Source organism: Vicugna pacos, chromosome 13 (genome assembly GCF_048564905.1).
Source record: "Vicugna pacos chromosome 13, VicPac4, whole genome shotgun sequence".
Taxonomy (NCBI): domain Eukaryota; kingdom Metazoa; phylum Chordata; class Mammalia; order Artiodactyla; family Camelidae; genus Vicugna; species Vicugna pacos.
Window position 1 is genome coordinate 43,691,031 of NC_132999.1, and position 25,376 is coordinate 43,716,406.

Sequence of the window (25,376 nt, forward strand, 5' to 3'; positions counted from 1 at the left end):
CCTAACCCAAGTACCTGTGGATATGACCTTATTTGGAAATAGGGACTTTGCAGATGAAGTTAAGATGAGACAATTAGGGTATGTCCTAACCCAATATGATTGGTGTCCTCATAATAAGGTGACATTTGGACACAGAGACACAGAGGGAGAACCCCTTTGAAGTTGAAGGATTGGACAGAGGCATTGACAAACCAAGGAATGTCACAGATGGCTACAAAACCACCAGAAGCTAGGAAGAGACAAGGAAAGTTTCCCCTACAAGCTTCAGAGGAATCACAGCCCTGCCAATACCTTGATTTTGGACTTCAAGCCTCTGTAACTGTGAGACAATAAATATCTCTTGTTTTAACCCACCTAATTAGTGGTACTTTGGGACAGCAGCCCTAGGAAGCTAATACAATTCACCCCCATCCATAGGAAGAAAGAAAAATATCCTCATTTTTAAATATCCTCATTTTTAGATGAAGATTTGGAGGCCACAGAGGTAAAGTTTATGGCCTAAGGTCACTCAGCTAGAGGTAGATGGGCTGAGATTTAAACCCAGTCCTCTCTGAGCCCAACATCTGCCCTCTCCCTGTTCACTGTGTGGCCTCTCAGGAGCAAAGCTCAAGATAAAAAATGGAGGTGGGGTTGGAAATGAGCCCGCACTTATGACACCCAAGTCCCAGTGGAGGTGCCAGGTCAGAGTGGTCTGATTATGAACAGCTCATTAGGTAAAGAGCAACGAGTGTTTGAGAGTGACTTTTTAAAAAGAATCAAATTTTATTTATAGTGATGTTCCAGCCATTAATTTCAAAGGAAGGAAGCCCAAAGCAGAAGAAGTTTCATTAAAAATTTGACTTTCGTAATTTAATTAAATTGGGTCTTTGCAACTCGTTGCAGAAAATGAAACGTTAGTTCTACACCAGTTCTCAGCCCATTTTCCCTGGTTGGCTCCCTCCCCTCACCTAGCTTGCTTTCTTCTCCAAATGTTTACCTAACCTGCCCCTCCTACCACCAACACCCACAAACACACTCACATCACTCACATCACTACCTCCGCTGTAGCAGGATCATGGGAAACTCCAAGGAAGCAGTAGCAAGGGGTCATGGGAAACTCCAAGAAGCCAGCAGCAGGATCATGGGAAACTCCAAGGAAGCCAGCAGCAAGGGATCATGGGGACCACTGTAAGCTGGGCTAGTAGCCATGGTGATGGAGGTCAATCCTTTCATCAGGTGCATCTCACTTGTCAAAGGCAGAGAATGGGCAGGGAAGAGCTCTTCAGCCCTTAAAATAGCTCTCCCACCAAAACGTAAGCCATTTAAGGGCTTGGGCCCTTTTTGGCTAGTTCATGGCTGTATTCCCAGCACCAAGTGCAGTAGGCCCACAATAAATTTGTGTTGCATGAAGGAATGAATACATCAGTAACTCTCCCAAACAACTAACCGATGAACACTCACATATGTCCCTACAAGTGCTAAGCACTGTGTTAGGCTCCTGGGACACACTCATGGACCAGACCAGGCCTCTGCCCTCATGGCAATACAGCACAGTGGAAGGATAACATCTGCCATTTTGGAGCACCTACTGTGTGCTGGGCACCATGCCATCCATCCCTCAGTTATCAGTAACCCAACCATTAGATAGCACTGTCCTCCTTTCCCAGTGGAGGAAACTGAGGCTCAGAAAGTCACATGATTCAAGGCCACAGAGTCAGACAGTGACTGCGCCTGGTTTCAGACCAGCTCAAGCTGGTTTGAAAGTCTGCCCTTTTCCTCTGCAACAAGCTGTCTTCTCCTGGAAGGAGAAAATAAGAGGCAAGGAAGCCCTTCTTTCTGAGGGCTCTAAGGTCAGCAATACTGGAAGAGAGGGTCCTTGAAGACAACAAAATGTGTGGGAAGAGGTTACCGGAAGGGCCTGGAAGGCTCTCTAGAATCCAGGCTGGCCACCTCCACTTCATCTCCTTTCCTCATCATTACCACCCCTCTCATTCTAGGCTCTTAGGTTATTTCTGGCCTCAGGGCCTTTGCACATGATATCTCCTCTACCTGGAACACTCTTTAACTTAAGCTAATTCTTACTAATCCCTCAGGGTTCAGCATAGATGTCACCTCTTCCAGGAAGCAATCTCTGACTACCCTAGACTGGGTTTGGTTCCTTGCCTGGTCCCTATCTCATCATAACACTTAGCAGACCTTTAATCGTGTACATCTCCCACTGAACTGGGAGCTTAGATTCACTCAAGTTGTGCTCACTGTTTGCCAGGCTCTGTCCTAAGTGCCTTACATACCTTCACTCATTTCATTCTCAGAACAACCCCAGAGGAAGGTACTGTTGTGAACTGCCTCTTACAAATGAGGAAACTGAGGCACAGAGAGGTAAAGAGACCTACTCTAGCTCCCAAGGTAGTAAGCTATTATGCTGGGATACGAACCCAAGCACTGAGGCTCTCAAGTCTGTACTTCCCACCACCCTGCTCTGCGGCCTCTCAGTGATGGCTTGAAGAAATCATCATTGCCAGATGAATTAATGCAGGGGTAGCTGGATGGCAACCTGGACACAGCTGTGACCACTTGTCCTCCCTTTATGGGGAGGTGTGGAATGGGGGGAGGTGTGACCTTCTTGGCACAGGCAGTTCCAACTCTGGGAAGAAAGGCAAGCATAGGGGGAGCTGAGCCAGGTGGCCCAAGTGGCTCAGGAACACAGGGGCTGCACTCTCCTTCCCTCCCTCCTGACTGGCGGGCCATGATGCTCTCACAGCCTGTAAGAGCGCATTTGAGCCAGCCGTGATGGCTCTGGCTCGCATGGCACGCTATACATTGTATTCTCCAGCTCCCCGTTTTCCCATTTAAACAGGTCTGATCAGAACTTGGCCTCTTGCCTCCCCACCTCACTGCCCATGCCAGCACTAACAACCCCTTCAACTCCCCCAAACCCGCTGGGCCAAAGTGCCCCTCTGGCTGCCAGGGCAGACGCGCATGAAAGAAAGGACATCGGGTTTCATGACACCTACTCCTTGCCACTGTCTGTGTCCCTTCCATGCTGTTTAGTGAGAAGGGCTGTGGAGTCTGAAATCAGAGCAGCCAAACCCCAGAGTGAAGTGATTTTCCTGGGGCATCTTGAGTGACGTGGGATGGATGTGTTACTGAACCAGGTTTGTTTTTGTCCCACGTGCACCAAACCAAAACGCTGACAGGACGCTGAGGTTCGCAGGAAAGAGAGGGTTCATTCACAAAGCAGCTAAGCAAAGACATGGGAGAACAAGTCTCAGATCGGTCTCCCCAAAGGCAAGAGGCTCAGGGTATTTATGGGATGGAGACTAAAGAAGCAGAGTGGTCTGAGATGTGGGGAGTGTTGAGAGAGGTATGGTATTCATCGTTCTGCGCTGGCGCAACTACGAGCTAAGCCTCTGCACGCTTTTGGAGGCACTTAGCATGATATGAGGGTGGAGTTTTCTGCCCTCTGACGTCAAAAGGTCACCAAAGGGACACTTGCGCATGCCCAGTTGGAAGGTCGTTGGTCCTATCCAGTCTTAACCGGCTCAGCTCAGACTAGACACAGCTGACTTCAAGTTCCTAGAAAACAACTCCAGCAAACATCTTATTGCTCGGGTTCCATGCCACTTGGAGGACATGCACGTCTTTCGTAGCAACAATTAAAAGGACCTTGATTGGTGAAGGCAGAATACAAGTGAAATGGATTTAACTGACGCTTACCCACGGGTTCAGACATTCTTCATGTCCAGTGCTGAGCATGAGGAAGGCAGGAAACCTGGATGGCCGTGTATAAGTTGCATGTGTGGTGCCTCCTTAGCTTCTGTGAGTATTCAGAGATCAGGCAGCCTTGAAGCGGCGACCTTGTCCTTCAGAAGACAGGAGCCCAGGGAGGTGCTGCTGGGATGTGGGGTGTCTGGGCCGGAGCCCAGCTCACGCCTGCGTGTCTGTCTCTCTCTGCACAGTTCTCCCCAGCCACACGTGCGGGAACCCCGGGCGGCTGCCCAACGGCGTCCAGCAGGGCTCGACCTTCAACCTCGGCGACAAGGTCCGCTACAGCTGCAACCCCGGCTTCTTCCTGGAGGGCCACGCCGTGCTCACCTGCCACGCTGGCTCAGAGAACAGTGCCACGTGGGACTTCCCGCTGCCCTCCTGCAGAGGTAGGTGGCCAGGAGGGGTCTGGGGGGGGACAGCGCCTAGGAGGGATGCTGGAGCCTCCAGTGGGACCCAGTCTCCATACACTCCGGCAGGGTGTGAGGTACCCACTATGGAGAGCCCATGTCTAGGGGCCCCAAGAGTCCTGAGGGTCCCCAGGCATTCTAGGGGCTTTTAGCCCTCACTGGACCTCCTACTCTCAGGTTTACACTCCTTTAATCTCCTTCCCCTCCATCCACAGATAGTGTTAGCCAGGCTGCCCCCACCTCCTGCCCTCTTATCACAGAGATACATCATTTCTCCTCCTGTTACGGAGGTCCTCCTCTTTGCGTTGGCTCCTTCTCCCCGAGCTGCTTTCCTGCTGACCTCACCCTGGCAGTCATTCTTTTCCCTTTTCTATCAAATCAGCCTCTCTCCCTATTTAATAGTAGTGTTCTCCTCTCAGCCTCCAAATATGCTCAAAACCTCTTTACCGCAGCACCATCCCCCCAAAAAAACCCACCTCCCTTCAGTGCTACATGGGCCTCAGCCTCCCAGCTACAATGACCAACTTGTCCTGGTTTCCCCAGCATTTTCTCATTTCTTAGCCCCAAAAGGCCGGCGTTCTAGAAACCCCCTCAGGCCCCTGCATACCGGGACAGTTGGTCACCCTCTTCCCAGTCTACTTCTTATTGCCCAACTCCCATAATAACCAAGCTTATTTATACAATAATTTCCCATGCCTCTTATCTGATGGCAAAAATCGCCCATGATCATTTTAATTGACCTTAGAGAATACAGAGAGAATAAAGAAGATACAAAATTTACCCATTTTTAACCACGATTTTCATATATTTCCTTCCCATATTCCTCTAATACGTATTGCACAAATGCATTTATTATGAATACACACATAGTTGAGATTATAATACATTCAGATAGTTTTTACCCACCTTATTAATTACTATGACAGCACACTGAAGGGTTTCCCCACGCCACCAGCAATGCCCAGCATCTTGGAAGCCCCATTCAGGCTTATCTCTCCTCACCTGCCACTTACTCCTTTACAGACCGGCTTTGCTGCCAATTTTCTGCTTCATGTTGCCAAATGAGATGGAAATTATTTTAGCCTGTGTTTTTCTTGACCTCTCAACAGGCTTTTGCACTACTGACTACTCTTTTCTTCTTGAAATTCTCATCTTTTTGTTGCTGTTTTTGGAGGAGTAATTAAGTTTGTTTGTTTATTATTTTGTTTAATGGAGGTACTGGGGATTGAACCCAGGACCTCGTGCATGCTAAGCACGCACTGTACCACTGAGCTGTATCCTCCCCCCTTGAAACTCTCATCTTTAAATTCCATGGATCCCAGAACATCCAAGTATGTCTGGGAGGATCGTTTCAAGGAGTTGAGACATGATTGGAATGAGTAGGTCTCCTTGGGTTCAAGTTTAGAGGCAGGTTTTCTGTAATTACTGTCAGAAGACTAGCTCAGGGAGAAGCAGCTCCTTTCTCCTACTCTTTTTACTGTCTGTGCAGGGGATGGAAAATACCTGGCACACTGATCTCCTCCTCTTCTCCCACTCCCATGGCAGACATAATTAATTGATCATAGCACCCTTTCTGCTTGAGTCCAGATGTACCTGTGAATTCCTTCCTAGCAGGCAAGCCATAACCAGTCAATCTGGGTTGCCACTTGACTCCACGTTCCTTTACCCCTCTTCAACCAACAGTATTGGCCTCAGCCTTGCTGGTCCTTCTTGGTGGAGCTCAGGAGAGCGAGAATCTCCTTTCTTGCCTCCCTAAGTCCCCTCCTTCCAGGCCCATTTCTAACTTGGGACATGCTTCTCTTCCCGTGACCGATACCAGGAATGACCAAACCAGTCAGGTGAGATCTTGGCCCCTACATACGGGTGTGTGGCCCTGAGTGGCCTGAAGCCATTGTATCCACTCTTCCTTACAGTGCCCCCTACCCACTCCCTGTCCAGAAGATGTTGCGGGTTAACACTGACCTTCCAAGGAGGGGTGTCAGAATTGTGACCTGATAATAGAATGTGGAACATGATAGTCAACACAATTTAAGCTGTGAAACAAAAAAGACGTAGTTCTCTTTCTTTTTCCAGGACTATAAACATCATACTCTTTTAATCAATACGGCAACTCAAAACAATGTAGCCCCAATGTGAGAGGCAGAGGGGCTGAGCTGCTCTCCTGTGAGGTATAAATCACATCCATATCCCATGTTAGTGTGGTAGGAATCCACAGTCCCTCCCGGTATTTTCAGGAACCGTTGTCAGCTCCAGCATCCTTTGAGCCTTGAACTCACTGCCATGCCTCACCTCCCTTCCTTTTGCTCTGCCAATTTAAGTTGAAAACTTGGCCCATTTTTCTTGACCCCCCCCCCCAAAAAGCAAAAACCACTAACAAAGGAGTTTGCATGTAGCACAGCCTTTACTGAAAGTTTGTGGCGATGCAGAGAGTTTACATCTCAGCAATGCAAGTGGCTTCAGTCTGAGCAACCACGAGCCCCAAAGCCTTTGGGCCCCTCTCCCTGAAAGCTCCTCCCTGGCTTCTGTCTTGGCAGGCTCCAGCTTCCCTGTGACGTGCGTGGCCCCCTCTCTTCGTTTGCCCGCCTCCTCCACCTTGCTGTCTCCCAACCTTGGCCCCCCTTCAGGACCCCTGTTGACTTCTTAGGCACAAAAGCCCAGTTCCCTCTTGGCTTTGCCATCTCCTTACAGGCTAAAGTCCTCCTTCTTCACCCAAGCTATTTAGGTAAAGGGTGATGTTTCCCCCGAACACTGAGAGCTTTGCACCTGAAAGAAACACTGGGGCTGGCTGTTAAAATATCTTTTTTTGTATGCTAACCCACTGGTCAAGGATAAGGCCACCTCAGGGAGGTCCTCCTTGGCCTTGGGTCTGCCGGGGGGCGAGGGCTGACCTTTCAGTGGGCAGAGTGGGCTGGGTGACCGTGCTGCTGCCCCCAGTGTTCACATCACAGCAGCCATGCAGGGGCGTGGGGAGCCTGCGGGGGGCACGACTCTTTCCCAGGTCTCTCCTGATTCTCTTTCAACTTCTCAGATGATGATTCTTTCCCTCCTTCTTTTCCACAGACTTTTCTCCCCACTTTTCCCCCAAAATGCTGGAGGCCCAGCGTGGCCTTTTCTGGGAACTTCTTGTATCTCTTGGAATTTCTCATCCATTCCATGGCTTCCCCCTTGCTGGGGCGACTCTTCGAGGTCTCCCTCCGACCCTTCCTCTCTCCTAAGCTTCAGGCCCACATGGATATCAGACTCTCCTGAACTCATCCCTGGAAGGGGCTTCAAATGCAACACGTCCAAAACCTAACTTTCTATTTTCCCAAACCTGCTCTTTCTATTGCCTTCCCCAGCTCGGGGTAGAGTGTCACCATCCAAGGTGGCCAAGCCAGACACTCTAGCGGCATCTTACATGCCTCACCCTCCTTGATCCCTGCATTCTTAGTCACTGTGTCCTGGTAAATCTTTCTTGGCACCAACGCCCCCCTCCACGCCTCTACCACTTCAGGGGACCCTGCTGCTTATGGTCCAGGCTCTCTCATCTCTCACCTGCCTTACTGCAAAGCATCCCTCATTGGGCAGCCATCCTCCAGTCCCCCCACCACACACATCCCAATCCATTCTCCACTGCTGGAGCAAACTTCCTAAGACACGGATCTGACAGACTCACTCATTGCTTAAAATCCTGCCAATGGCTCTTCATGACCGACAAAGTCAAGTTCAGATTCCTTAGCATGGAGCACAGGGCCCTTCTGGAAAGAGTCCCAGGCCAACCTTTCTAAGTCCTCTCTAAGTAGCTTGCAATTAGCCACGCCAGAGATGCTCCCTTCCGGAACGCACACCCTGGGGAAGCCAGCCAAGCACATCAAGTCTTGCTTTCAGAAGGGCTTTGAGCCCTGGAGACTCCCTGGGGCCTGAGCAATGAGACATGACTCTGTTCAAAGACTGGGAGGGAATGAAACACTATCCCACTCTCGGAGCCCCGATGTCCCCCCACTTCCTGCATTTTGAGTCCTTTTCTCTATTTCAGTTCACCACATGCTGCAAAAATAGCCTGAGAAACATCCTCAGTAAAGTCTGTGATTTTCTGAAAGTGCTTTTCCAAACCGCCCTTCCTTAGGAGGCCAAGCTCAGAGGAGCGGAGGGTGTTCCTTGTGTGCCGCGTGGTGCCAGGAGCGGTGGTCATGCCAGAGTTAACAGGCTGAGACTCGGGGAGGATTAAAGCCTTTTGGCCTTCCTTCCTCTCATGTAGAACTCTCAAGGGCTGGCATCTGCGAGTGGATAAACTTCATCCACTGGGCAGTGGTCCGTAAATATTTGCTGCTTGAACGGATGGCTGGATGGGTCTAATTCTCCATCAGGACGATGTAGGCATATGAGCCAGAAAGGGAAGATACTGGCCTGGGTTAGCCCACCTGCCCTGCAGCTCAGAGTCACACCAGCTCTTTGGTTCAGGGCTTCCCAGAGCAGGTTGGAGGTTCCTCTGACTCAAACAGGAAATGACACCTGCTTGGCTGAAAGCTGGGCTCGGTCTGGAGACATAGCGCAGACCAAGAGGGAATGGGGACCAGTGGGGCTCTGGGGACAGAGCAAATGTGAGTCTGACCTCCAACGAGGCCCATCCCAAGGCTACTGGCCCATCAAGTCTCGGCCCAGCTGGCAGAGGGAAGGAGGCAGGCTCTCCCTTCGCTCGGAGTCACCGGCACCTTTTCAAAGGCTGAGGGCCCTGGGAGGTCTGGGCCTTGCAGAACCTCTGATCCGCAAGAAGGAAGACCATGTGGATTTCAGTAGCCGGCCTCTGACTTGTGAGGGGCAATGGCCTTGAGTCTAAGAGGCTGTGTGGGGAAGGAACGGGGTTCAGATGTGCTGGGGGCTGAGAGGCAAGGGTGGAGGGAAAGCAGCCTAACAAGAAAGACGTGGCCTCTGACGTCCAAGCCAAACCCTACAGGCTGCCCCCAACCCAGGGAAGCGGGCATTTGGGATGGCAAGTGCCCAGCTGCATTCCAAGTTTTCTGGCCCCAGGGATGGAATCTGCAGAACATGAGACAGGAGAAGAGTGTCAGGCCCAGAAAGAACATGGAATCAAACAGGTTCCACGCTAGCCGTGCCAACTCAGAGCTGTGGGTCACGGGTGTGCCGCTAAACCTCTCTGAGTTTTAAAGCAAAGGCATGAGCAGTGGCCTTAAAGTGTCGATTGCTAACTCGTTCATTCATTCAGGATTCAGCGACTTTTGATTGAGTGCCTACTGTGTGCCAGCCAGTCAGTGACTCAATCTATATTTATTGACTGCCTATTAAGTGCCAGATGTTGTTCCAGACGCAGAGAAATTGCAGTGATAAACAAGTTAGACCAAGTTCCATGATCATGGAGTTTACCATTTAGCATCTGGGAGGCAGAAAACAGACAAAAACCAAATTTCAGATCACACTGGGAATGGTGAGGAGAAGGAAGCAGCTAGTGACAAGGAAGGCTGCTTTTGAGGGAGCTGTCGGGAGAGGACTCTCTGAGGAGGTGACATTGGAACTGAGTTCTGAATGACCAGGGGCCTGTTCCATGAAGACCTGGGGAAGGGCATTCCCGAAAAAAGAAACAGCAGGTGCAAAGGCCCTGAGGCAGGAGAGAGCTTGACATGTTAGAGGAACAGAAAACAGGCCCATGTGGCAAAGTGGAGTCAGGGGAGGAGGCGAGGGGAGTGGGTGGGGCTGTGGTGAAGCAGGACAAGAAGTTTGGCTTCAGTTCTAAGTTCAGGAAGGAGCCTGGGAAGAGTTTTAAGCAGAGGAGTGGTGCAGTTGAACTCAATTTTTTTTCCAATGATCACTCTGGATCTTAGAAGGAAGAGGGATTGTAGATGGCAAGAGGCACAAGCAGGAAACCAGTTAGGAGGCAGCTACTGCAGGTACGCGGGCTGGAGATGCTGCATCTCAGTCAAGGGTGGCCGTGGTAGAAACGGCGGGAAGGAGTAGGTTGGGGCCGTGCTTTGGGGGCACAGCTGACAGTCTCTCTGATGGATTGCATGTAAGTGCTGATGGAACAGAGGGTCAAGGTTGACTCCTGAGCTCTTTCTGAAGTGCTGGCAGGGTGGGGATGCCTGTGACCAAGATGGGAACAGCTGGGTCAGGGAGCAGGAAGCATGTGCCCTAAAGGCGTTTAACAGAGCTCATTCTGTCCAGGTCAAGTTTGAGGTGCTTGTGACACATCCACGTGGGGTTATCAGTTCTGCAGCCAGGGACAGTTCTGAGCTAGGAAGATCAGGAGAGGGATGAGACCCCTGGAGGGAGATAGCCAGGAGGGTCTGGGTACTGCATGCTGGCCCTCCTTGTGCTGATCAAATCATACAACATGTGAGAAATGCCAGATATCATGCCAGGCAGTGTGGACCTTGAGTGATTCTGAGCATGGGTCCTTGGCCTGGACTGTGGTGCCCAGAGGCCATCCCTAACTACAGGGTTCCTCTACTACCTCTGGGGTCCCTAGTCCCTCTCCTGTCACCTCCGCCGCACTACTAGTACTGTAGCAGAACCGTTCAGAACCCAGGCTCTGGAGTCTGATCACCTGGATTCAAATCCTGGCCTTGCCACTCACGCCCACTAGCTGAGTGGCTTTGGGCTAGCTACTCAGCTTCTCTGTGCCCCAACTTCTAAGCTGTGAGTGATAATAACAGCAGTACTTAACTCATAAGGAAGCGTGGCTTGAGTTGGTGAACGCTCCTCACGCAGCAGAGGGCCTCGATCACAGTGATGACTCAGTGAGACTCAGTAGCTGTCGTCATCCTGACGGCCACGACCAGCCAGCATCTATCCGGCATGAACTATGTGCCAGACCCTGTGAGGGTCTGGCATTTAATCCTCACAAACCCCCCCAGAGGTGCAGATATTACAGGCGAGGGAACTGAGGCCTGGAGAGTGAGGTGCTTGGCCTGTGATCGCACGGCTAGAGGCGGATGGAGCCAGGATTCCACCCAAGTCCGCGTGCCTGCCAGCCATGATCTTGGCCACTGCCGTCTGCTGCGGATGAGGACGGTGGCCTGTGACCCATGGCAGGAGACTCATGATGACAGCATTACTTCCAGAGCTCCTGCAGCTTGGTCTAGGGCCGGAGAGCTTGGTCCTCTCCCAGTTGCTTCCCCTGCCCGGGACTGCCAGTCTCCTGCGGTTCCCCTCTGACCTTCCTCTTGAACTTGGCCCACGTGCTCCTTAATGGAGATGCCTCAAGGAAGGGGCCTGAGGTGGTTCTGCTGGGCAGATACTGCTTCAGGGTCAGGGCCAAGGTTTCTTAGGAAGAAGACTCACCCACCTTGACCTGAGCATGGGTGGCTGGGCCCTCGCGGGGGAGGCAGCGCCAAGCCCCTGCCCCAGGCCCTCAGGTGGAGGGAGTGGGGAGCAAGAGGGGGATTTTCACACCTGGAAATCTCCTCTCCAGAATCCGGGGCTTCCAGGAGCCCGCCCAAGCCCACACCGGGGCTGGCAACACAGCGGCCAAGCCTGAGAGCAGAGAAATAGGGGGATGATGGTGTGGGGCTGGAGTCAGAGTGCTCTGGATTCGAAGCCTGCCTCCAACATTTAGTAGCCATTGTCTATGACTGTGGGCAGGTTTTAAAAACTCTCTGAGCTTCAGTTTCCTCATCTGTAAGATGTGGGTGACATAACACGTATCTCTTCAAGCAATTTGAGGATTAAATGAGAAAATACAGGTGAACTATTTAGCACAACGCCTGGCCTGTAAGGAAAGTGCACAGGGAAGAGTCACTTAACTGAGCAGAGTGTCCTGTCTCCATTCCTCCTCTCGGAAGGTCACCTCGGGTGACGGTGTCTGAGGAAGGAATCTGGGGGTGGCAGAAGTAGCAGTGCTCTCAGGCAATAAGCAGTTTCTTCATTTTAAGAAGGAGTGTCCCTGGGACAGCCAAGGATGAAGGGGCAGAATCCTGAGCCCCCAGAAGAGGGGACAGATGAGGCCGAGTAGGTCAGGGGACCCTAGCCAGGGACACTGAGCGACACAGAACAGGGAAAGCGGGGGCACTGCCGATGGCTTTGGCGCACTCACGCCCTGGCTCTCTCAGCCTTGCACTCGAGTTGTTGGCTGGTGGCTTCTCCCCAGTAGGGGGCCTATTGAAGCTTTCACTTCCTCAGAGGCTGAGTAGCCCCAGATGGGGAGGGTGTGGACAGAACCCCAGTGTCAGGGACCCCAAAGCTTCTAGGCATCCAGGATTGCAGGGATGAGTATGATGCAGGTCCCTCCATCCCTACCTGAAACTTGTGAGCCGCTGGAGACATCAAAGGGGGCTGAAGGATAGTTCTCCAAATTATAGATAATTGGGGGAATTTCAGTGGCACTTAAAGATGGTCGTAAATAAAGTCATAAACTTGGAAAGGCAGCTATTGGCATAACACACCTGCACCCCAGAATCTACATGACTTAATGGCGATGGAGGATGCCCGTTGTCAGAAAAGGAGAAAGTGTAAATTAATACTTTAGGAGTGTGGTGTCAGCTGAAGGTTATATTTTACGACTCTGAAGTTGTAACCATGAAATATGATGCCTTGTTTAAAGTGTGAGAAAAATCTCCAAACAACTTTTACAGCATCTTCAATCATAACAGGACAGTGCAGGAACACGGGTGTCAGAGCAGCCTAAGAGGCAGGGAAGACTCCAACGGCAAAGGTGCCATCTTCAGAGTAGACTGGTGCCTCTGGCCAGAGGGTCTCAAGCTCCCTCTGTTCCAGCACGGTCTAGAAATCGTTGACTAACATTGGGAAGTTTGCATATCTCAGGATGGCTCACCAAAGTGCTATCAAGCTAGGCATGTTTCTGAACCAAACTTGGGTCTGCTCGCCTGATGCACAGCACGGCCAGTCTTTGTGGTGAAGGAAAGTACAGCATTTATTGAAGGGCCAAGTGAGGAGAATGGGCAGCTCATGTTTAAAAGACCTGAATTCCCTGCTGGCTTTCAGGGGTGGTTTTTTAACGGCCAGGTGAGGGAGAGGGCTGTAGGATGCCTGATCAGCTTGTGGGCATTCTTCTGATTGATTGGTGGAGAGGTAACCAGTGGTAATTCAGGAGTTAACATCGTCAACCTTCTGGTTCCAACCCGTTGGGGTCTATGAACTGATGGTCAGCATGCAGTTAACTTCTTCCACCTGGCAGGGGTTTTAGTATCTGCAAAGAAACTCAAGGATCCAGGTCAGGATATTATCTATAGCCCTTGAGGAGGAAGTAAAGGCCCTTGACTTTGTTTTATGGCTAAACTATTGTTATTTCGTCTTGTTTGACTGTTTTCCTTTGTTTCTGCATTTTCTCACTTTTCTAATTAACTGTACTCTTCGGAACTAAGGGAAGGCCTGGGAGGCTAAAGCTTTTTTGGAAACAAGGGGTGAGAGGTCCTGGGGCAGGGGGTAGATCTGTCCCTGGGAAGATCCCACAGGGTCCTGCTCAGTTTCAGGAGGTGTGACATAGTGGAGAAGACCACAGTCCTGGTCCCAGAGAGTCTCACCTGGAATCCTGACTTGGCCACCTACTGCATCACCTTCTGAAGGTTACTGAACCTTTCTGAGCTTCATTTCTCTGTTTCACTTAATTGTTCAACAGATATTTATTGGGTGCCTGCTATGCACTAGGAAATGTGGGAGGTGCTGGGGACAGAACAGACATGGCCCCTGCCCCCATGGAGTCTACTGTCTAGACAGCAAACTACAGAATTGATCTGTTAATTATGAGAAAATATGTGATGCTCTGAAAGTGTATGATGGGGAGAAGGGGTATTCTGTTTCTGGAAAGATCTTTGAGGAAGTGACACTTAGACTGGGACCTAAAGGCTGAGGAGGGGCCAGCCAGGCCCAATGAACTAGGGAAGAAGTTTCCAGAAAGCAGCACTTTCAAAGGCCTTTGAGCAGGGAGATGCTTGGTGCATCAGAAGAGCTGGGAGGAGGCCAGTGTGGTTTCAGGAACTATGCGGGGAGGCCAGTATGAGGGGAGGTCCTTGTCAGCCACCGAAATTCTACTTTATCTATGAGTGACAGTGGAGTTGATGAAGGTTCCTACAGAGGGGCATGGTGTCATCAGGTCTGTACTTCTGGGGATCACTTGGGCCTCTGTGTGAAGAATGAGCAGGCCAGGGCAGGAGGGGTGCTTGGAGACAGCAGGGAGGCTCCGCAGCTGAAGCTGACTTGGACCACGATGTGGCTTAGACTAGAGCCAATGCAGTAGAGACGGGAGATGAGGAATCAAGAGCCACTTAGAAGGACAGACAGACTTTGGTCCCTGGCTGGGTGTGGGGAGGGCTCAAGGACGTCCCCCAGCCTCTGGCCTGGGGCACGGGGTGAATAGTGCTGACGCCCTCCCTCCAAGACAGGAAGCTCAGAAGAAGGCTGAGTTCAGTGGGAGGAGAGGTCAAGTTGGGTTGAGGACAACACAGCATAGCTAGTTGGGTTTCTAAGGCCAGAACTAGGCAGGGGTCTGTGGCGTCATCATGTTTCTCTAAGACCTGCCTCCCCTCCTGCCTTCCGTGCTGCTGCAGGGACACCTGGATGCACGGCCAGATTAAAGGAGACCGTGCCGACGAGGGCACGGGAGAGACTTCTGCACATGCGGTGCTGGGGCCGGCTCAGGGTCCCAGCACTCCTGACACCGCTCCCACCCGAGGAGTCCCCCTCACCCAGCTGCTCCTTCTCAGCCTCCTTACAGGTGCCTTTGCTTCTGCCTGATGCTTATTAAATGTCGCTTCTGTCCCCGGCTTTCTCCACTCCAGTTCCCTCTTCATCCTGCTCACTCCTGGCCTCTCGGGCGCCGGGTTCTCCTCACTGTGCTCCAGGCCCAGGAGCACAGCCGCTGTCTACCCCCCAGGCACTCATGCTCAGCATGGAAGCATCATCGCCAGCCCCGCTGCCCCATTAGAGACCTTGGGGCCTCTTCCCACCCCTTCCCCCACGGCCACTCCCGGGTGGAGCCCACATCCTCTTGCCGCTCCCCTAGCCTGGCTCTTGAATCGCCTCCGTTGCTTCTCTTCCCTCCCATGGCCACAGGTTCAGGCTGTGATGACTAGAACGACTTCTTCACTGTTCTCACTGCGGTGTCCACACCTGCCACCCTCACACCCCCAAACCACAGCATCCGTCCACCAGTCGTCTTTCTCAGGCAGGCCCGGCCTTTTACTCGCTGCTGAAACCCCTGCAAGGCTCCCAACACCTGCGGGGTAGACTCCCTGCCTTTAGCAAGACCGTCAAGGCCTTTCTAGCTGAACTCCACCTTCCGTCTCGTTGACCTCACCACCCATCTGGTGCGTCCTGCACCTTCATCTGGTAGAAAGGTGGCTGTTCTCCAAGCACGCCACGCCCATTCAGGCCCCCTTGCCTCCCAGTGCCCTGTTTCCTCTGCTGGAACCCCTTTTTTCCTCCCTCCCGTGCATTCCCACTGCTTTTTCGAGGTCCCAGCTAAGTGTCCCTTCTTTCACCATGACTTTCCTAACCTCCAGTGCAGTCACGATTGAGTCATTGTGGCTAGGGGTGTAGACAGACGGGGCCAGTGTGGGACTGTTGGGGGCCGGCAGGCCCAGAGCTTGCTGGGTGGGAGCGGCATTGACAGACCTCCAGCTCGCTGGCTGGCTCCTGTAGCTTATCTCCCTGGTAATGGTCACGGTGAAGTTATTTACATCAGGAGACAAACTCTGCCTTGGATGTCAGACTTCATGGGCTCCTGCCAGAGAGATACCCAGGGTGGAAATACTGTGCAGCTTGATACAACAAGCAAATAGCCAGCAAACTGGATTTAAAGCCTGGCAAGGCAAAGCTGCCTACTTTCCCTCCCTCCCTCCTTCACGGGGCCTGGGCACCTGGAATCTAGGTGGCGAGAGAGAAGGGTGGGGGGAGAAGGAGGAGGATGAGGAGAAGGACAATAGAACCTCACTCCTTTCTGAGGCAACCGAGGCCCTTCACAGCACAGCCCTTGCCTTCCCGCCCAGCCCAGCCCTGCCATCTGTGCCTGGCCCTTGGAGTTCAGACAGCCCTAAGTCCCTAAATGCCACACTCACCCCTGCAGCCACCTTGCTCTTGTCTTTCCTCTGTCCAGGACACCCTCTTGCCTGAGTCCTCCTAGGCAGGCAGCCCTCAGCTGAAGTGGATTCTGTCAGCTCAGGTTTCAGAATGCAGCCAGACACTGGCTCCATCTCCTTGGTACCACCTGCTCCAAGCCACCATCCTCGCTCTCCTGAATCATTGCAGTAGCCGCTGCAAACCCCTTGCTTCTGCCCTCTTCCTCTTTGGTCTGTTGTCTCCACAGCAGCTCAGGGAGTCCTGTTAATACACAAACCAGACCGTGTCGTCTGCTCAGAACCCTCCACCGGCTTCTCCTCCCACGCAAGTGAAAACCCGGCCCTGGCAGTGGCCTCTACGGTCCTCCCTGGGGCCTCGTCCTTGCGCTCTCCTCCTTACGCCCACTGTGTCGGACCCTCAGACCTCCCGATGCTCGGCGACAGTGCCGGGTCTCTGCACACCACGGCCTTTGTCTGTGCTGTTCCATCTGGAGTGCCTTTCCCCCAGGTACCCACCTGGCTTTCCCTCTCTCTCCTTCAGGTCTTGGCTCAGATGTCAGCTTCTCAGTGAGGCCTTCCCTGACTCCCTCCTTTCTGCAGTGTCCAAACCCCACCTTTCAGTGCAGGATGCTCCCCATACCCCTTCTGTCTTTATCACCCCCTCATTTACCAGATGGCTTACTTATTTATCTGGTGTATTATCTGTTTCCCTCCAACTGGAATGTGAGGCTCCATGAAGGTAGGGATTTTTGTTTTATTGGCAGATGAATCCCCAGCACCTGGAACAGCGTCTGGCACATAGTAGGCCCTCGATAAACATTTGTTAAATGAATGAATGGCTCAACGCAAATGCTGCCTCCCACGTGAAGCCTTCCTGAGTCCCATCTGCTGTCACCGCACCTTCACACCTTGGTTCTAACAATTCTAGGGAGCCACTGCGTGTTAGCCTGGCTGCCCCCACTCTAGGAGACGCTTGGGGCAGCAATGAAATCAAGCTTTTCATGATGTAGGGCTGATCCTTGCCCGGTGTTTGGCACACAGTAGGTGCTTGTTTAGTGGGTGTGGGAGGGAAACATTCATGAGTACCTACTGAGTACATACCTAAGAGTTGACATTTAGAAACAGGTTCATTCTCTTGAAATAGAACTTGACCCTGTGGCATGACCTTAGTAAGGATAGTTCAGGGCCACTGAATGAACTCACATATATCTCCATCCCACACTGCTGCTGTACGTCCAGCTGTCAATTCCATCTCTCCACTGGGATGTGCCTGCACACGCTCAGCCCCAGTGTCCAATACTGGACCCCTGCTTGCCTTCCACACCACAAGGTGCCCCCGTCCTGGGTTCCCTGCCAGAGGAAATGCTCATACCTGAAACCTGGAATTTATCCCTCCAACTGCTAGTCCTGTAGACTCTGCTTCCTCAGCATCTCTCAGGTAGGTCCTCTCCCCACCCTCCCCATGGCTTTCGCTCGGATCTCATTTGACTTCACCTGGACTTGGGTGACTGATTCCGTGCTACCAAAAGCACCTGCCCCTCCGCCAACTGAGACCTCTTCTATGCCACAGCCACAGTCATCTTTTTAAAATGCAAATATAATCGTATTTCTTCACTGCCTTTGATCTTCAAGATGAAGTGGAAGGCAAAGGAGAACTTGGCATTTGCTGGGCATCTAGCGCATGCCAGTCACTGGCCAATGCCAGGTACTGTCACAGTAGTCATTCCATTCAGTTGTCACACGAAACCAGTATACAGGGAAGCAGGATGGAGCTTCCAGAAATAAATCAACCAAGGTCACTTGGCTGGCAAATTGTGGAACCTAAATTCAAATCTAGACCTTCATGACCCTAAAATCCAGTTTCTTTCCAGTTTTGTCTTCTACTTCCATGTCTTTTGGGGCCCAGTGTTCTCTGTCATGTGGCTCCTTCTGCATGCCCAGTACCACTGCCCATCTGTCCTCTCTGTTCACTCTGTGATAAGCCAGAACTGCTTGTCTTAGATATGCCTTGTGCTTTTGTGCTTCCACGCTTATGACCTTTAGTTCTCTTTTCTCTTAAATGCCCTTCCATTTCGTCTGTATCTAGTGAACTCCTATTTATCCTTCCAAACCCAGCTCTAATGGCGTCTCTGTTAATTTGTTGCCCAAACTGACTCACCTAAGCAAAGTAATGTGCTGTTTTATCTCTGACATCAAAGTGTGACTTGAACTCCTGGGGGACAAGAGTGTTGGTTAGGCGCATAGTCCCTGAAATCAGACTGTTGGGCTTAAAATCCCAGCTTCTTTAATCACTATAAGCTGTACCTTTGGCAAGGAACTGAATCGCTTTGTGCCTTGGTTTTCTTACCTGTAAAATGGGAATGGTACTTCATAGGGTCATAGTAAGAATTAAATGAAATACATGGAGTAGTCACAGTAGCATTTGGTATAATGTAAGTGCTCAATAAATCAGCTTTTATTGTTACTCAGCTGCCTCTGATACACATTTGAACCCTGATATTGCTTTTTCCTTTCCTTTGTAATTTAGTCCATATCTCTAATACAGCAGATGCCAAGTGGATTATAATCACTCACTTAAATACAAGCTCCAGGAGGGGAGGATTAGGAAATTTGGATAACTTCCGCCAAGTCACCCAGCAAGAAGCAGCAGGAGAGGAATTCACACTGAGGTCTGCAGTAATTGAAAAGCCAGTGCTCTTAACTATCATATGTCAGAGCATGTTCCTTGGATCATTGTTTCTGAATATTAAGTCTCAGCTGGCGTTTAGGCCGGAGCAGTGACCTTGCACCAAGATGTGCTGCCAGGATATGTAAGACATATTCCCTGCCCTTGGGATGCCCAGCGAGTTCCGAACCCAGAGCGGCAGACAGATATGTGAACAGGTCATTCACACAGTGCCAAGTACCATGTCTGAAGTCGGACACGCTGCTGCGGGAGCAGAGGAGAGAGCGGTTACTCAGCTTGGGGGAATGGGGTTTATCAAGAGATGGCGTTGGAGTTGTATCTCAGAGCATAAGAAGACTTGCTCTGGACAGGGGGCATCTATTCAGAGGGAACAATGTGAACGGAGGGCAGGAGGTCTGACCACACACAGAGCTACAACAGAGCCCGCCTGGGGCCAAAGGGCAGGAAGAAAGCTTGCAGAGGTCCGGCCAGGCCATGATGGACCTGGAATGCCCTTTGAGTTTTGCCCCAGGGAGATATTTTGTTCCATCATATCTGAGGTTTACTAAGATCTGGTGGGAAAAATACATCCTATTTACCATAGTTGTGACCATGGAAGTAAATGTGACAGCAATTCCGCCTTCCTTCCTGGTCATCATGGGGCAGTGTAGTGTACTAGGTAAGAATGAGCTCTGAAGGTCAAAGTTCAAATCCCAGCTCTTTGGCTGTGTGACCTCAGGCAGGTTACTTAACCTCCCCTGTGCCTTGGCTTCCTCATCTGTTCAATTAGAGTAATAATATCTCAAATTCTCAGGACAGGGCCTGGCGCACGCTAAGGGCTATGGTATCATTCTTATTAGGCTAATTTAGACTAGGATTCTGTCTGTACATCGTGTTCCAGGACCCACTCTGCCTCTCATGGGTGAAGCACACGATGAGTACCAGGGCCTGGGAACCAGACCAACTCATGTGAGCCTCTTGTCTCTGTGCCCACAGCGGACGATGCATGCGGCGGGACCCTGCGGGGCCAGAGCGGCATCATCTCCAGCCCGCACTTCCCCGCGGAGTACCATAACAATGCCGACTGCACCTGGACCATCCTGGCCGAGCTGGGGGACACCATCGCACTGGTCTTTATTGACTTCCAGCTGGAGGACGGTTACGACTTTCTGGAAGTCACGGGGACCGAAGGCTCCTCCCTCTGGTAAGCACATGGTCCCTGCCCCTGTCCCCCACCACTGTGGCTCCCTGGGAGGCAGGCCCCTGAATACCCGGACCTGCAGCCCAAGGCCCCTTGGCCGCTTCCTAAACCCACTGTTGGAGAGTCTTCCTCTCATCATAGTGAGAAATCACTAAGTTTTTAGAGCCGGGGCAAATTTTTACAGTGATCTTTGTATCTGATTTGAAGCATGTCCTTGCTGAAAAATTTCAAGACAGGCCTTGGTCGAGTAACTTGCATTAAGATTAACAATGTTCTGGTCTTAGGATGTGGACAGGGTCTCAGTGCAATGATTTGAAGTATTGTTTCAATTCTGGAAGACATACTCACAGCATCCAACAAAGGGAAGAGGACCTTAAGCGGCAGTTGTGTTTCCCACTGCCAGGGCTCTGAGATGGGAAAGGCATTATGTCTCAGTTTCTGTGGGAAGGATGAACCTTCTCCCTATCATTCCGGCTTTACCACAAAGTGCTGGCTGCTGTGCAGTGTGCTCCACCGCCGTGAGACTCCCGGTGTTGATGGGTTTGGGAGGCTGAGCGGCTTTAGTTGCCTGTTGTCTCCCAGACTGGGACACACGGGGCACCCCAAGCTGAGGTTGGCTTGGGGAGTGTCTGGCTTCCTGTTTGGTGACAAGCCTCGAGAGTGGTGGTGTGGTGTTCAGAACACTCTCGTATTCTCCTTGGGTCTCTGTTATCAGGACTAGGGCCCTGGGGGACCTGTGTCAGCACATCAGGAGCCAAAAGAAGGATGTGCTCAGATGTGCGACTGTGTAGACTGCACTGCTGCGCAGTGCCGGGGACTGAGGACAGAGGAGATGTAACAGGGCTCCGAGCAAAGCAGACAGTGGTGGCTGCAAGAGTCAGGGCTGGACAGTGCCTAGGGGAGACAGACACGCAGTCAGCGGGCTGGGGAGGCAAGTGGAGAAGGGGAGGAAGAAACCAGTGTCCATTTATATAGAACGCCTCTTTTGTATCTGGTTTCCCGCTATGTGATGGAAAGGCCAGTTGAGTAAGTCATGGCCCTTTGAGGGTGAGAAACTCAGACAAACCCATGATAGGAGCCAAGTATGACTATTGAAGAGGAATAATGTGGAAACAGACTCCTCCCAAAACTCTGAGCCTTGGGGGCAGTGGAAGGCGAGCCGACCTGGGAGTCAGAAGACCTTGGCGTCATGAGCTTGTCATGTCATTTACTACCCTGGAAGGGGTGCTGAGAGACGCTCAGGTGAGCCGAAGGCATAAACTGCTGCATGGAGGTTGGTGTTCTGTAAACCAGCTCAGGGACAGTGGCTTGGTGCTCGGGGCTGGTGAAAGGCTAGACGACTCCGCTCTGAACTGGACTCCCAGGGACCTGCACAGCCTGAAGACCTTCTGTCCCCCTGCCTCTTTTTGTAAAATACCCATTTTTCTGATTGTAAGTGTAATACATATGCTCCTTATAGAAAAAATAGAAAATATAAGAAGGTTCAGAGAAATGAATAAGGCCACTTTGGCCTTTTTGCTTTGCCTCGATCAAGCTAGTGGCCACTTATTAAAATTAAATCAATTTTATTTATTATATTTATTTTAAATATTTATGTTTAGTATATATTATTTATATTATAGTATTTATTGTTATATTTATATTTATGAATATATTTTACATCTGTTTTTAAATGTTTTATATCTATGTTTATAAATATATTTTATATTTATATTCATAAATATATTTTATATTTTTATTATTATAATTTATACTAATTATATTTATTTAATATAAACTATAAAGCCAGCTAGCTTTGATAACTAAATTTTTTATTTTTTTATTTATTCTTTTTTTCACTTTTTACATTTTTATTGAGTAATAGTCATTTTACAACATTGTGTCAAATTCTAGTGTAGAGCACAATTTTTCAGTTATACATGAACATATATATATTCATTGTCACTTTTTTTTTCTTCGCTATGAGCTACCACAAGATCTTGTATATATTTCCCTGTGCTATACAGTATAACCTTGTTTATCTATTCTGCATTTTAAAATCCCAGTCTGTCCCTTCCAACCCCCCTGACCCCTTGGCAACCACAAGTTTGTATTCTAGTCTATGAGTCTGTTTCTGTTTTGTATTTATGCTTTTTTTTTTTTTTTTTTTTAGATTCCTCATATGAGCGATCTCATATGGTATTTTTCTTTCTCTTTCTGGCTTACTTCACTTAGAATGACATTCTCCAGGAACATCCATGTTGCTGCAAATGGCATTATGTTGTCGGTTTTTGTGGCTGAATAGTATTCCATCGTATAAATATACCACATCTTCTTTATTCAGTCATCTGTTGATGGACATTTAGGCTGTTTCCATGTCTTGGCTATTGTAAATAGTGCTGCTATGAACATTGGGGTGCAGGTAACTTTTTGAAGTAGGGTTCCTTCTGGATATATGCCCAGGAGCGGGATTCCTGGGTCATATGGTTAGTCTATTCCTAGTCTTTTGAGGAATCTCCATACTGTTTTCCACAGTAGCTATCCTTGCTTTCCTCTCCCACTCTTAATGATTTAGATGTCTTCTTTTACAATTTTGTGTTTATTCTTTTTGTAATTCATGGCAGTTATCTCCTTTCTAGTTATTTATTATAATTTATATTAATTATATTCATTTAGTATAAACTGTTAAAGCCAGCTAGCTTTGATAATTTAATTTTTTAAATTAATACTAAAATATTACAAAATTAGGATCTTAAAGTATATCTGTAGTTATGTATTTTAAACTTAACATTGTATCCTGAAATTTTTTCCTACATCATTACAGACGCCTCCAAAATATAATAGATGTGATAATACTTTCATTTTGTAAGTAAACAGTATTTGTTGAGTATTTATTATCAGCATGTGGCAGGCTGGTTATAAGTTCTTACAGCTATAACTTCATTTCTTCTTCTATGAAGTAAGTAATGTAATCTTCCTCCTTGTACAGATGAGGAAAATGAGGCCCAGACAGGTCATGTCACTTGCGTGAAGTCACACAGCTAGGAAGGAGCAGAGCTGGGACTCAGCCCCAGTTCAGCTGCACTCGAAAGCCCATCTTCTTAGCCAGGTCAGCACACTGCGTCATGCTCCGTTTGTGAAGGATTGCCGTGGCTGTGTGGCGTTCCCTGGTGAGGCTGACACAATTTACTCAGACAGATCTCTTGATTGGTTATTCCTAGGTTTTCACTTCTGTAAATAGACACCACGATGAATATCCTCACCAGTTTCCTCCCTCGCAGTCCCAAGGCCCCTTTGACTCACATGTTTAACTGTAGGCCAAATGGTCTCCCACATGCCCCCGAGGTGTGAGTCTATGTGGTTGTCCAAACTTCTGGAGTGAAACAAATCTGAAAGAGTATTTCTTTTCCCATTAAGTCCCTCTGTGGGGAAGGAATTAAGCAGAGGAAATCATTAAGGGAGTCATTCAGAACTCTTTGCTATAAGATTAAATTATAATTATTTACCGGGCTGGCGTCACCATTGTCAGGCAGGATGCATTTGTGGTTCTGATTTATACCTGCACAGTAATTACAGGTAAACAGACTTGGAGGCCCAGGATGTATGTGTGAAGAACCTGCTCTCTCCTCAGCCCCTCTCCTGTACAGATCCCCAGATTCCTGTGAAAATAGTATGCCCCTGGCTTATGAGCCCACGGCTCTTACCAGCACACTTGAAACGTTAGGGTGTTCACTCGAGTTCTGCACCAAGGCACAGGAAGACAGCAGATCCTCTTAGAAAAGATGAATTTGGATAACTGGGCATCCTTTCACCTGTTGAGAAAACAGAGACACTTATGAGAGAAAAAAATCCGCTGTTTCCCTTATCGGATAGCAGATTCCCGTTCATTGGAAGCGGTGGGGGATGAAGGGGGTGACTCGGGCTGTCCTTGACTCAGTTTCCACACTCTTCTCCTCCCCTAAGTGGGATACAAATTATTTTTAAAGTTTAAATTAGGCGTTCCAGTGGTTTGGATTTCTTGGACTAGTAAAATTTCCAAACAATTGGGGAAACATCGGGTTGATAGTTTTTAATTTTGTCAAATAGGATATAAGAAAAAAAAAAAAACCCCGCCACCTCCTCAGAACATTTCCTAAAACAGAGGACAATCAAAGACAAAAACGTGACAGGATGTAATCAATTACACTGCCATAATGCAGGGCAGGGTGGGAGGAGCACACACAGTAGCGGCGCAGGCCCAGGACTGCAAAGTCCCGTGATGTGTGAGTAGCAGTCAGTGGACTCCTGCTTCCTGTTTTGCCCGTCCATGGCTGGCCTCTGGGAATCCGACAATATCTGTTTTGAGCAGGAGAAGGCTGTTACTATGGTGAGCACTGAATCCTGCAACTCTGACATGCTGAGAGGTTCCCAAGTATCGTAGGCTTACTCTCCCTAAAGTTAATTGCCTTTTTTGTGTGTGTGTGACCGTGAGCAAAAGCTGGGTTTGAACTGACTGAGAGTTGCAATCCACACAGTAGATTTGGTATTATTCCCCAGACACACAGACACACCCGCACACACAGCCTAATCAGCCCTGACACACACCCCTCCAACTCACCGTCATATACACACCAGCAAGTCAAACCCCCTTACCCACACATACTTCTAGCTCTAGTTCACTGAACTCAACTTAGGGGCCAGGTTTTCTCTCGCTGATCCTTCCTGAGGGTGGTGGTCTTTCTTCCACTGTGACCCAGTCTGTTGGCTGTGATCTTCCTAGAGCCCTATTGCTTCCCCTGCAATTCTAGGAAAATACTCTCACCATTGCTCAAGTTTCTCATGAGTTCCTGGACTTTTCGGAGTGCTGGGACCGGGGGATGCAGAAAACTCTCTTAAAACCCAGGGTCTGGGTCCCCGAGGGAATCAGGATAATGTTATCATTAGGAGAAATAACTGCTAGCCCATTACAGAGCCGGCCTCTCCATTGTGGAGAAAATCGGTGAATTGAAGTCCACCCAGCATATCCTCCCTCCTCCCTCTGCCTCCTGCTTGACTCTCTCCAGGCCCTTCCTCTGGGTGACAAGGAAGGAGAGAGAGCCAAATGTGCCCTCACACCCTGCACCCAAGAACATGGGAGAGGTCTGTGCAGTGTCTCCAGAATTAGGCATTGAGCCTGCATCTTGGCATCTAATTGATTTGGGCTCAAAACCCAGATCCACCTCTTAATGGTTGTATAATCTTGAGATATTTACTAACCTCTCTGAACCTCAGTTTCCTCATCTGAAATACAGGGTTCATCTTACTAATCCACAAAAGCGTGTTGAAAGGGCTAACACATAAACTGCTCCCTGGCTCATAGTAGGAATCATTGTCCTGGGATGGACAGGGACAGG

At 49.8% G+C, this 25,376-nt stretch overlaps 1 protein-coding gene across 1 annotated transcript in view; it reads left to right on the forward strand.

Annotated features, from left to right (window-relative positions):
- The window catches only part of CSMD2 (CUB and Sushi multiple domains 2), a 576,739-nt gene that overhangs the window by 186,784 nt on the left and 364,579 nt on the right, over positions 1 to 25,376 (forward strand). Inside the window, exons 4-5 of the mRNA XM_072974827.1 lie at positions 3,939 to 4,133; positions 19,821 to 20,028. Of these exons, the coding sequence (XP_072830928.1) occupies positions 3,939 to 4,133; positions 19,821 to 20,028 (403 nt within the window). The remainder of the gene's footprint in view (positions 1 to 3,938; positions 4,134 to 19,820; positions 20,029 to 25,376) is intronic.